Below are 12,450 nucleotides of genomic sequence, written 5' to 3'. Positions count from 1 at the left end.
CTAAAAACTACCCCGTCCGCATTTTAATATCTTCTCCTTCACTTTTATTATTAATATTCGTAATCCTTTCCTTTTTTTCCTTTTTTTTTTGTTTCTGCATTGCTTTTTTTTTATTATGTGGGGAAACTTTGGCGCCTGACATTGTCATTTTTTTAATTACACGTGTTCAAAAAATTTTATCAGAATTTTCATTTCTTGACAGAAAACTGCATTTCTGTAAAAACTGGAAACCTCAGTAGCTTAATAAGGATGGATATGCTTTATAACTTCTAAAATTCAAGCTGTTCAAGGGAATCGATCTGTACTGGGATTTTTTGAGGTTTTTTCTTTCAAAATTGGCCATATTACTGAAATTCAATGCATTTGGAAAATCCAGGCATTATACAGAGGGGGGTGGAGGAATTTGAAAATGAAATAGAATTCTTTTTAGCGAAACTATATGAAATCAATCATGATGACGAAACTTTATCTTGCAAAATCAATACCTTTAAGAGAATGAAGCTCAGTAGAGATTGTGATTCTAAGAGAGTCAATTTAGAAAGAACTCGTCGTTTAATCACTCATCTTTGTAACCGTGGGCAATACCAATTTCTTTATGATACCTTTAAAAAGAATTATTTCGATCTTTGGACTAGTAATATCCAAACGATCCAACAACACGAATTGGTTATAACCATTCAGAATAGGATTCAAAAAGATAATACAGGTCTAGAGCTCTCTGAGTTCATATATAATACTCTGTTCTCTCTGGAAGACTTCAGGATGTCGATCCAAAATGGAATAATAAGTGACTATTTGAATGTGTTCACAAGGTTTTGGTGTCATCATAAGAGATCCACTCAAATCATATGCAACGTGTATTTGACTTTTGACTGCATGTACAAGCGTTATAGAGCAACTATAAGTGCTTCTAATAAGGAGAATGAGTATCTTGGCTTTATTCAAAATGCCAACTCTTTCCTAAAGTCCATCATTCTTTCTATACATCCTGCAACTAGTCATTCCTATATGATAGGATCAGTACCCATTTCATTAGTGGGATTATTACTATCGGTTTTTATATCTATAAATGAAATTAGAGACTTCAGTTACTCTAGTCAAATTTCTGTTACTGAGAGATTAAAGGAAGCAGTTGGAGGAAAATATGAAAAGCCTTTTTTTATGCTCAAAAAGATCTTTGAGATGTTTGTTGAACTACAAATTATAAACCAAGACCTGAAGAAACTTTACTTGGAGATTCTGAGAAGGTATTACTTGAAGATATTTGAAGAAAAGAAGTCTTTAGGCTTTAAGGATTTTGTCAACTTTGTCAGAGAAGCTTTAGAATTGGAGAGAAGTCTTTTAGTTACTTATAATAATAGAGATTTGCTTTATACCAGTAATTTTGGAAGCTCAAGTTCAAAGCTTGATACCTCTCTTTTATCTCTGATCAACCAAGATCAGAAGATCCCATTGAATGCATTTAGAGACACTTCTCCGACAGATATATCCAGCTTTGATCAATTTAACGAAGATTATGAAACTAGCTGGGATTTATTTGTCTTTAACGTGGAGCTGAACATTTTAGACGTTTTGATTTCTGATGATATCATTCATCACTACTCCAAAAGTAATCAAGGACTTAGCTGCCTTACGTTACTTGTTTCAAATGAAGAATTTGAGATCTTGACATTCCTTTTCAATGTATTCAAAAGAAAGAACAAAGAACAACTATTTAGAAAAGAGCTAGAGAAGTGTATAATTGAACAAGGTCTCGATTTAGTTAAGCAACTACCCAAGTATCGATTTTTAGATCCAAGTGAAATGAAGGATCACAGAAAGACAAACTCTATATTCGAGACTTATTTGCAGAATATAAAAGGTTTGTTGGAGTTTTATTTAAAGATTGAGAGGATCTGGAAGAGATCTTTTATTGAGGATGAGAAAATTCGTAATTTGTGTATAAATGAGGCCTGGGTACAGATCTTGAATTGTGACGATACCTTAGCCAAAGAGATAATGAGAGGATTTTCAATATTAATTCACCACATATTGGTTAGAAGCTATAACTTCCATAAAGGGGAAAATGTAGATTTAAGATCTGGTGGTACCCAAAAAAGACTTTCTAGAGCTAATTTGGACATAATTTGTTGGAATGTCAATAATTCCTCTAGTGGGAATTCTCTAGAGGGAACCAGTAATAGTAGTGATATTAAGACTAGAGAATACTTTGAGAGCATTATTTATTTATTTAAATGCAGTAACTATAAGGATTATTTCCAGAATTACTATCATCAGCTATTATCTCAAAGAATAGTATACTATTTTACAAACAACAGAATTGGTTTTGGAAGTAATCAAGGAGAAATCCTTAAGTATTACCTTGGCTGGAGTTTATCATCAGCTTTGGGAAGTAATATAGAGATGTTAATGAACAAGGTTGATATTTATGAGATCTATTTGATGAAGTTACTTTACACTGAATGTGGTTATACTTTTATTAGTAAATCAAACTTTGTAATTAAGGACTGGTTTGCCAGTCAGTCCATCTTTAAATTCTATCTATTGGAGTCTATTGGGCACCAAATGGCGCCAAGCGTTAAGATTGTTGAAGATGCTAATTCAGAATCTTCTTGTTTAAGAAAAGATGAGAATCTTAAAATCGAATTTGGTAATTTTTCTCACAGAAAAAAGAGAATTACAAAAAATTTATCTACAACAATTTGCGAAGAGATCCACTTTTGGCTTAAATCAGAAGATCTTAAAATGAAGTATGAGAGTTCATCCTTGGATAATGTAGGATTAGCTGAAAATGACGAGGTTGGTGATTTTATAATTTCTAGTGGTGTTCCTTCTGAAATCCAAAAATCTCAAGAAAATGAGGAGCTTGAGAAGGAAATTGTTCTTAAAAATATCAAATATGAAGTTCCATTCTCTTTAATTGTGTTATCTTCAACAAACTGGCCATTGAGAAATTATAAAAATGGAGAAGATGGCACCAAAAACACCGGTATTATAAATGAAGAAAGTTGTTTACCATTGAATTTTTTGGAGTGTGAATTGTTTTCCAAGTACAATGGTAATATAGATATTCAACATATCCACAATGAAATGCAACTTTACCAACAATTTTATACTAAAATTTACTCCAGAACTTTGACTTGGTCTTATTTTTTGGGTACTTGTATAATGGATTATTGCATGCATGCATTGGGGCGCCAACGTCTGAGGATGATTTTAACTTTACAGCAAGGAATATTATTATTATGTTTTAATGAAGAGAAAATATTTGTGGAATTAAGAAGAGAACAATATTTAGCTCTTAAAGACAATATTGGTAGGCTATTTGATCCAATTAGACTTTTGGTGGCTAGAGTGGGATTGGAAGGAGAAATGGTAGAAGTGGCAGAAGAAAAAGAATTGGAGTTACCGCCACTTCTAATATTACATGAGGAAAATAAAGATAATGTAAAGATTGAGTATAATATAAATTTTGATACAATAATAAAAAATTATGTAGGATCTGGAGAGTTTGATCAATCAAAGGAATATTTGATGAACTATGCTTCAGGTTTGAATACAATAGACTTTAGTTCAGACTTTTGTTTGGACTATATTTATAAAGAAAAGGATTATTTGGATGAGAATATGAGTAGAAACGAAAAAGGATGTAATGGAAGAGAGGAGCAATATAGCTTTGATTATGATAGCTTAAAGAGTAATAACTACATTTCTTTGTTTAAAAATAATAAGTACCGTATAGAGGCCATAATAATGAAATTCTTAAAACATAAACAAAAGTCATCACTTCTTAATTTAATACAAGTAGTAATGAAGGAGTTTTCTTTAAATAAAGATGATAACGTTGATAGCATTCATCAGAACAATAAGATAATCAACGGAGAGATCTTGAAGATTTTGAATTCTTTAATACAAAGAGATTTGATAGAGATTGATTCAGAAAATGAACATTTCTATAATTATATACCTTAGACTTCAGAATATTATATGTTTGTTCTTTAATATTTTAGCTAACAAGTAATTATTTACATTTTTACTTTTGGCGTGATCTTAACTTTGGGTACAATTTTTGGAGATATATTTGCTGCTCCTTTGGTTACTAGAATCTTCAAATCTTCTTTTGGCTGAGCTGGTGCGGCCCCGCCTGCTGCTGCTCCAGAGGCAGGCTTTGGAGGGCTTGCAGCAAATTTGGGAGTAATTGTAACTGCAGGTTTTCCTAGTTCGATTCCTTTGGGCTTAATCTGGATAGGACTTCCAGGTTTCTTAATATTAATTACAGGAGCTGCTGTAGCTATCTTTGGTTTAATAACAGCTGGTTTAACGTCAATCTTTTTAATAATTGCAGGAGGAGTAATTTGTTTTACTTTTCCTGGAGCTAAGTTATTAACCTGTACGGCTTTCGGAGCATTGTTTGTGGGTTGTTCCTTAGTAATAGCAGGTTTTGGAATAATCTTTGGAACAATCTTAATTGGTGTTGGAGCACTGATTTCTTTAGATACAGTATTCTCTGATGTTGAAGATTTTACATCAGTTTTTGGAGCTGAAATTGATTTTTTGCTTAAGTCCAATGCCCCAGATCCCATCTTCTTAATAATCATAGACTTTGAGTCTAATTGACTTTTTCCTAATTCTGTTGATTTCTTTAGTGAATCAGATTTTATTAAATCCGACTTTGGAGCTAACAAATTAGATTTTGTTACATTTTCTTTTATGATTGGCTCTGAGCTCTTTAATTTTTCCTCTTCAGTCTTCTCATTGCCTGGGCCTGATTTTGGGACTGGAGGAGCCTTAATAGAAGACTTCAAATCTTCCTTTGGAGGTTGCTGATTTATCATGGATTTCTTCAATATGTTAGTATCACCTTCTGATGCTTTGGATGGTTCTTTGACTGTTATTTGTGATGATTTTAATACGCTTGGACTCTCTTGAGCTTCCGATTTGCTTAGAGTAGGTGGAGACGGAGGAGCCGGTGGGGCTGGTGGGGCTGGTGGGGCTGGTGGGGCTGGTGGGGCTGGTGGAGGAACCGAAGTTGATTCCTTAATAGATAATGGTTTTACAACTGACTTTGTTAAGTCCTTGCCTTCTTTCAGTTTTTCATTCTTCTCATCCTTATCGTCCAAATTACCAGTACTCTTTGTCCTCTTTCCAATATTCAATGCTGGTCTAAGCATTGAGTTAATCTTATCTAATCCTTTGCTCTCCTTATCTCCTCTGAAGCTTAGTCTAGATAACTTACTCTCCTTCTTAGCTGTTGGGTCCTGTTTATTCTTTGATTCCTTAGCAACTATAAAGCGACCAGCTGGAAGCATTGAGTTTCCTGGTTTTGGAGCCACTGTAATTATCAAAGTAGCTAAAGGCTTATCACCATCTTCCTTCATTACATCCCATGGCTGTTCTGGAAGTAATGTGTATGGATCAATAAATGTCTTTGAAGCATGGCCAATTGGACCGGAAGTTATTGATGAATCCCACATATCAATAGTAAATCTAGGTATTAATCCTGGAGATTTAGGAGGTAAAGTATCTATTTCTAGAATCATCTCCTTTTCAATTGACCCTTTATTGTCAGCATGACTAATTTTGTATTCATATTCAGATGACCTTCTCTTTGGATTATTCTTGCACTGAGTTGAGGACTCGTTATCAATTCTAGCCACAAAAGATAGTTTACCTTTACCATCCCCAATTGGTTCAATTCCTTGGACTGACTTAATCTTTATCTCAAAACCTGATAAAGGTACATTAATATCTCCAGTCAATTGTGTTGAGCTTGTTGGTACAACTGACTGCTTGGTTGATGCAACAGGTGTTGAAATCTTTGGAATTGACTGTTCATCTTTGTTAGTTTTATCAGACATAGAAGCCTTTGCAGCCCCTTCTCTTGGTCCATCATTCATATAATTATCAGCAACTTTTGATAAAGAATTACCTTGTTGCATATGTGGTTGAAGCCTTGAATTATCAGAATCCTTCTGATCAACTTTTTGTGGTGGAGGTGGCTGCCAAACATCATATCCTGGAATCTTCTCTGGTGGTTGTATAGGAGGAGGTAAATCTTTGATGATTCCAAGCTTAAAGTAATAAATTGATCCATATAATGAATTGAGTCTCAAATCAAGTCCTCTACATGGATGTAGATACTCTAGAACCAGCTCAATAATCTCACGTCTGTCAGTTGGCTCATTGAATGTAATATAACTACATATACCAGCGAAAGCTTGAATTAAAGTATCTAATTGAGTATAAAGCATATCTATTCTTTCAATAGTTTCTGTTATAACATTTGGATTTCCTCTCAAGTCAATAATTTTGTTTTGAAGCCCTTGAATTGTAGTCATTTGATTCTTTAAAGTATTTTGTAAAGTTTTATTTTCTTCCTGCATCCAATAACACTGCCTTTCCAATTTTTCTCTTTCTTTTCGCTCCTTTGAAAACATAATAAAATAGTTCTTGGCTTTCTCCTCCAGCTCATCAATCAAATCCTCAATTATGAGAGGATTTGTGGTATAGGTTGCTGGCTCGTGACCAAACAAATGAGACCTATTATTTATGTTATTTTTACTAGTCTTTACAAGCCTGGATTTTAATGGATCAAAATCTACAATATTAGGACTTAAATCCTTTGTAGCATTAATCTTATTCACCATATTTAGAATTTTTGCAGAGTTTTGTGCATTTTTCGTCAAAGGTAATACAGATCCTTGCGAGTTTGGAGGTTTGATACTTTTGTTTACATCAGACTTTCCAGCTTCTAAATTTGTTGTTCCTTTCAACAAGTTGAATGGAACGGATTGTTTCTTCTCTCTTAACTTTCCTGAAAGTCCAAGCAACCCAGAGCTAGTAATATCCACAATTGTCTTCTTTCCCAATGAAGGTTCTTTTTTTATTCCAGACTTTGGGGTTTCACCTTTAATCATACTTTTCCCGGGACTATCTCCTTTTTTTGGGGTTGTTTGCATCTTACTTGTAGACTTTGCTGGAGTTACCTTAATAATTGGAGAAATTTCTTCTGCACCACTCCCCTCGGCTTCTTCATCTTGAACATTTTTCTTCAATAATAAAGTTCTATTACGATTTTGCGGTGATAGAATAGACTTTCCTAGATTTAAACTATCAGTCTTTACGTTTTCACTGGACATCTCTTAAGTTAAATCTAATTACCAATCTAATAGCAATTAAAAGATTAACTCAAGTCTTAAAAACTGTAAAGAAGAAATATTTACTTTTAACTTAAGTATTCCAATATTATTGTTCTTAAACCTTGCATTTAAACTTAATATTATATTTGAATCCAATATAAATGGCTTTATAAACTCTTATTTTGGCTTTGATAAGTGCCTTTTTATTAAAATGATTATTAATACTTTTTTTTCTTCTTTTACGTCTTGATTACAAAATTTCTTTCCAAGTATTAGGTACTTAACATTGTAAATTTACTGACAAAAATATTCCCTTATTATAATATAAATAACCTTGTTAAAAGAAGAAATCAAATAGTCAACTTTTAACAGGGTGTATTTATTTATATACCCACTTTTCATTCTTTATAACTAATTACATGCACCCAAGTTTGGCGCCACACGTGGAGTTCAATAAATAATTGCATGCATGCATTCAATTAAATAAATAAACAAAATTTTGAACATGATCATATTTTTACTCTTTCATTTATTTGTTCTTGTTTTCTGACCAGTTTTTGCAAAATACTCATTGTTAAAGTATAAGTTTTGAATGCATTCTTGAACTATTTCTGGGTCAAATTTTAGTAATGCTTGAAAATAAGGAATACAGATTGAGCTAATAAAGCTGGTTTGCAATTTAGTATAATCATACGTGTCAGTTGTGTCATTTAGTGAAATATTTAACATTAGTTTTAGTTTCTTTTGGTTTTCTAATTCTTCATAAACTAGTCTTGACCATTTTAGATATATATTAGTATTCATTAGTGGATTTGAAATATCGACAGAGTGTAGTAAAATTAATAAATACAACTTCTTCTTTTGTGCTTCAACTTCGATACTCCTTGAATTTGAGGAATAGTTTTTATTAAAGTTTAAAACTAGATCTCTCAAATATTTGTGTTGGAACATATCAGTAAATAGTATTGAATTAATCATCATTTTATGTAATTCTGAATAATATTTGGAAGTAGTTGGAGGCATAATATTGGAAGCTTCATCATTTAATATTACAAATAAGAGAGAAGAATGATGATTTTCCAATACTGAAAAATTATTATATATTTTTAGTGTTGAGAGAGTATTGTTTTGTAAAATTTCAAAAAACTGTTCATCTGTTGTAAATTCTTGTAATACTTTTCTTGAGAGAATATTCAACTCTTTAATCATATCATTAGTTAATCCTGGATGATCCAAATCATGTGAAAGAGATGAAATGATTAAACAATAAGCTTCTAATGAATTTACATAATGTCTCACAGAAGGTTTGTCTAGCCAATTATTTAGTGTTATGGAAATACTTACAGCATGATGAAAATTATGAAAAGGATTTTCTTCATGGTAATATTTTATTAACTCTGAAACAAAGTTTTTAATTTTTCTTTTGTTTATTTGCCAAGACAAAACATCATCATCATAATCGTCTTTATCACGTATTACTTCTCTAAATCTGTAATAGATTAAAAATTCTGCAATTTCTTTAATTTCATCTATACTTAATTCAAGCAAGTCGATATTATACCATTCCTTGGAAAGTATTTCTGGTTTTCTAATGTCCCATTTCTCATCATTAAAACTTTTAAGTTTACCACTATTCTTATTCATCTTTTGTTTACAATATAACTCTCTAATATCAACCAGTTTAATATAACTGCTTCCAATCAATGAATCATCCTTTCCAGAGATTTGGCTCATATTACCAATATCTCTAAATAAGTTCTCATTAATTTCAGAAATTGGTCTGTTCAATAATCTAATAATTTGCCTATAATCACAATTTATCTTCTTTTCTTGTATAATATGAGTTTTTGATGGGCTTTGTTTAACTGGAAATGATTTGCCACTTAGAAAATATTTTAATGAATAATAAAACTGGTTCAAATTTATGTCATTGTTATATTCAGAGATAACTTCAACCTTGCCAATTGTGGTTAAAAGTATTACGTCAATGTTATTGTCCAAATAGTAATTTTGGCTATATAAATTAATGATATACTTGGAATTACTACTGATTAAATGAATGATTGAAGTATCAATAAACCAATATCCTGGTTTATCCAATAAATAGTCAACTAAATCATTTTTTTCTTGTAGAACCCAACATTCAATTTCCAAATGTGGAATATTTAAGATTTTGGAAATATTTTTTATGATTGTTGAAACCTTAAAGTCTAAACCACTTGTATATATTTTCACATCTGGATTAATAATATTACTCAAGCTTTTTATTAGTGAATTACTTTTTAATAAGTTCTTTTGATTCTTCTTTATTGGAATAATTAAAGTATTTCCAGTAATATCTCTAATGTAATTAAGTTCATTGACTTGAAACTCTCTCGCTTGATCTCCAAAATTTCCATGGCAAATCAAAACCCCTCCAAAAACACAATTTGCCATCCTTTTAGCAATCAATAAATGGAAACTTCTTGTTACACAATTCAATGCCTCTAGAAGGCAATTAACTTCATATTGTTCATTATTTTCCTCAACTTTGATATCTTCTGCTTTTTTTTCATTATGAATATTCTTAAAGATCATACAAGGAGAAATATCAATTGTCAGAAAAGAATATTCCCTAATTTCTTCTTGATTAGAAGATATTATATTCCAGTTATCATCAATAACTTGCTTGACGCCTGTACTAACTTCTCCAATAGTATTAACCATAGAATTTGGAATAAGTGAATGATCACCAACCTGAATAATATCCCAAAAAATAGTCTTACCAAGATTTGGACTTAAAACATTAACCACTGAGTTAATAATGTCATTAAATTCTTGTTTACCAGAGTATAAATAAATTTCATTTGGAACTTTATCTGAGAAATGGTGGCTATTACCAGTAATATTATTATTTTGGATGTCTTGTTCAATAATTTCATGTATTTTAATAGGCTCTTTTGTGTTTTTTTTGTTTATATTAATTTCATTATCCAAGATATCACAAAACTTTTGAGCTAGTTCAACACAAGTTTGAAATTCATGAATAACCTTTGATAAAGTTTCTAAAGAAAATATAATATCATTCTGAGCATCTTTACCATATTCTATCACAATTCCATCACATACATACTTTAAATTCTCAAATATCTTAGAAACAGGCTTAAACTTATCTCGAATTAAAGACTTATTGGCTTTATCCACATTAAGTATTTGATCAAAGATATCAATAATTTGTTTTTTACAAATATTCATCATTTTAAGTCGATTTTTCTTCTGAAAGTGATCATTTGAGCCAAAGTAGAAAACTATCAAAGTTATAATTACCACAAATATAACGACAATAAAGTGGAAAATCAATATCCTGTTTGTAGACTGAAATTTAATTATGTCACTTTGCTTAAAGTATGCATTCAGATAATGCAAATCAAATAATTTGGCTGGGTTACTTATATTCAATGCCTTATATCTGAGAGAATTTGATGTTTCTGAAATATATTCCGTGTTGTTACATAAATATTTAGCTGACAAAAATGTAGTTGAGTCACTTTCTGTAGAATTTCTTATTTCACTTTCTGTAATATTTGTTCTATAAGGAACATAGAATGGAGGAGGAGCTGGAGAAATTGGACTTGGCTGATCTTCAAGAGCAAAATGCAAAGGTACTAACTCTTTTAGAAGTTGTGTTGTATTTTCAATCATCTCTTCTATTATTGTCTTCTGATCTAATTTATCTATTGGATATTTTATTTCATTCAATTTTTCTATTGCATTTCTTAGCATATATCTTTGCTTCAAAATCTGATTAGATAATCCTAGTCTTATTCCAATATTGTGCAAAGTGGGACTGCTTTCCATCTTACAAAAAGCTAATATAGATAAACTTAAACCTCCTATGTTATATCCATAAATTGTTAGCTGTTCATCAAACTTTATTTCATCAAATAATTTATCATTATTCTTTAACTTATGCGCAATATTTAACAATCTTGAGGCATATATTGCTGTCCAAATCAGTACAATACAAGATATTGTAATTCCCAACCATAAGTTCCATCCTAAAGAAAATTTCTTTATTTTCCCATATGTTATTCCATTAAGTATTTCTTCTATGCTATACTTCTTCTCATTGCTATCTAATCTTGTTATTCGCTTTCTTAAAAACATCTCTTAAATATATATATATATATATATATATATATATATATATATTCTTATCTTATTTCTTAATTCTCTTTATTAAATTTTCTTATTTTCACCTTTCTATTATATTATTCTAGTAAAACAACAGTCAACTCATCTCAACCACTAACTTTTCTCCAAAATCTCTCCTTCCTCTTTAAAAATTTTTCTTACAAATTCCTTCTCAAAAAATTATTCACACGTAAATTACCGACACTGTTTCCCCACATCACTGCCTTGCATGTCACTGCATGCAATTTGCCACTTTTTTTACTTGCATGCAATTGGCGGGAAAAACACGTGTTTTTTTTACAAATATCGTTGAGTAAATTATCACGAAAGTTTTCTTTTAAGATTTAAACTTAAGAAAAATTGACTGAGAAAGAGAGGGATTTTGGAATTTAAGGGATTTTTTTTTTCTGTGGGTAGCTTATTCATAAAATAAGCAAAATTCAAAAATTATCGCTCCTTTATTCAATTTAACAAGAAAAGATAGAAAAAGTAACTTAGAAAAATAAATTTGTCAATTATTTCTGCACACATAAACAACCTACCAACAACATTATTTTATCTTTAAGGTAGCAAATAAACGGGAAAAAATAATAGAAATGAAAAAGCTTTCTTCTTTTTTATTCTTGCTTTTTCTTGAATTGCAAAATGCATGGTCAAGCTTAAACTTAAGCCTAAACTCAAGCTCACGTCAACTCATTCAAAACAACTACTGGAATTCTCACTTTCCACATATAAAACCAATTAAGCCTGGAGAAACAACAAAATTAGAAACTGGTATATTTAAATGCCATACTAAGTTAAAAGATGAAAAAACTATGAGAATCTCTTGGGAGTGTTTTACTAAAGTAAATAATGTCATTTGGATTCCAAATAAAAAGACTTTGAACGAAAAGAACAAATACTTAATCAGTTTCACTGATTCTTTGGGTACCTTGTATACTTTTCCATACTCTCCAAAAAAGCTACTTAACCTCTGTACTAGTACTAGCATTGATATGTTCGGTAATTTTAGCGAAAAAGGAGTCGCAATCTTGCCAAAAGATTTTAAATTTCTAACTATAAATGAATGCATTAACTATTAAATCATTTCTCAATTATTCAGAAATTAATACTTAGTTTACACATCTAAATTATTAAG

General features: G+C 30.8%; 4 protein-coding genes across 4 annotated transcripts; 2 read left to right on the top strand and 2 right to left on the bottom strand.

Moving 5' to 3' along the window:
• Positions 1 to 357: 357 nt before the first annotated feature.
• cgd6_4040 (cullin domain containing protein) lies at positions 358 to 3,972 on the top strand (the record flags this gene model as incomplete). The annotated part of the gene is made up of 1 exon (XM_627738.1): positions 358 to 3,972. One exon carries the CDS (start codon positions 358 to 360, stop codon positions 3,970 to 3,972), a length of 3,615 nt encoding a protein of 1,204 aa, XP_627738.1.
• Positions 3,973 to 4,025: 53 nt separating this feature from the next.
• On the bottom strand, positions 4,026 to 7,139 carry cgd6_4030 (conserved hypothetical protein; the record flags this gene model as incomplete). Its single annotated transcript, XM_627737.1, has 1 exon — positions 4,026 to 7,139. One exon carries the CDS (start codon positions 7,137 to 7,139, stop codon positions 4,026 to 4,028), a length of 3,114 nt encoding a protein of 1,037 aa, XP_627737.1.
• A 525-nt stretch (positions 7,140 to 7,664) lies between these two features.
• On the bottom strand, positions 7,665 to 11,285 carry cgd6_4020 (phosphdiesterase, putative; the record flags this gene model as incomplete). The annotated part of the gene is made up of 1 exon (XM_001388308.1): positions 7,665 to 11,285. One exon carries the CDS (start codon positions 11,283 to 11,285, stop codon positions 7,665 to 7,667), a length of 3,621 nt encoding a protein of 1,206 aa, XP_001388345.1.
• Positions 11,286 to 11,908: 623 nt separating this feature from the next.
• cgd6_4010 (hypothetical protein) lies at positions 11,909 to 12,394 on the top strand (the record flags this gene model as incomplete). The annotated part of the gene is made up of 1 exon (XM_627736.1): positions 11,909 to 12,394. One exon carries the CDS (start codon positions 11,909 to 11,911, stop codon positions 12,392 to 12,394), a length of 486 nt encoding a protein of 161 aa, XP_627736.1.
• Between the last annotated feature and the right edge of the window lie 56 nt (positions 12,395 to 12,450).

This window comes from Cryptosporidium parvum, chromosome 6, assembly GCF_000165345.1.
Source record: "Cryptosporidium parvum Iowa II chromosome 6, whole genome shotgun sequence".
Taxonomy (NCBI): Eukaryota; Apicomplexa; class Conoidasida; order Eucoccidiorida; family Cryptosporidiidae; genus Cryptosporidium; species Cryptosporidium parvum.
Note: the sequence above shows the minus strand (reverse complement) of the source record. Positions and strands in the feature narration are given on the sequence as shown.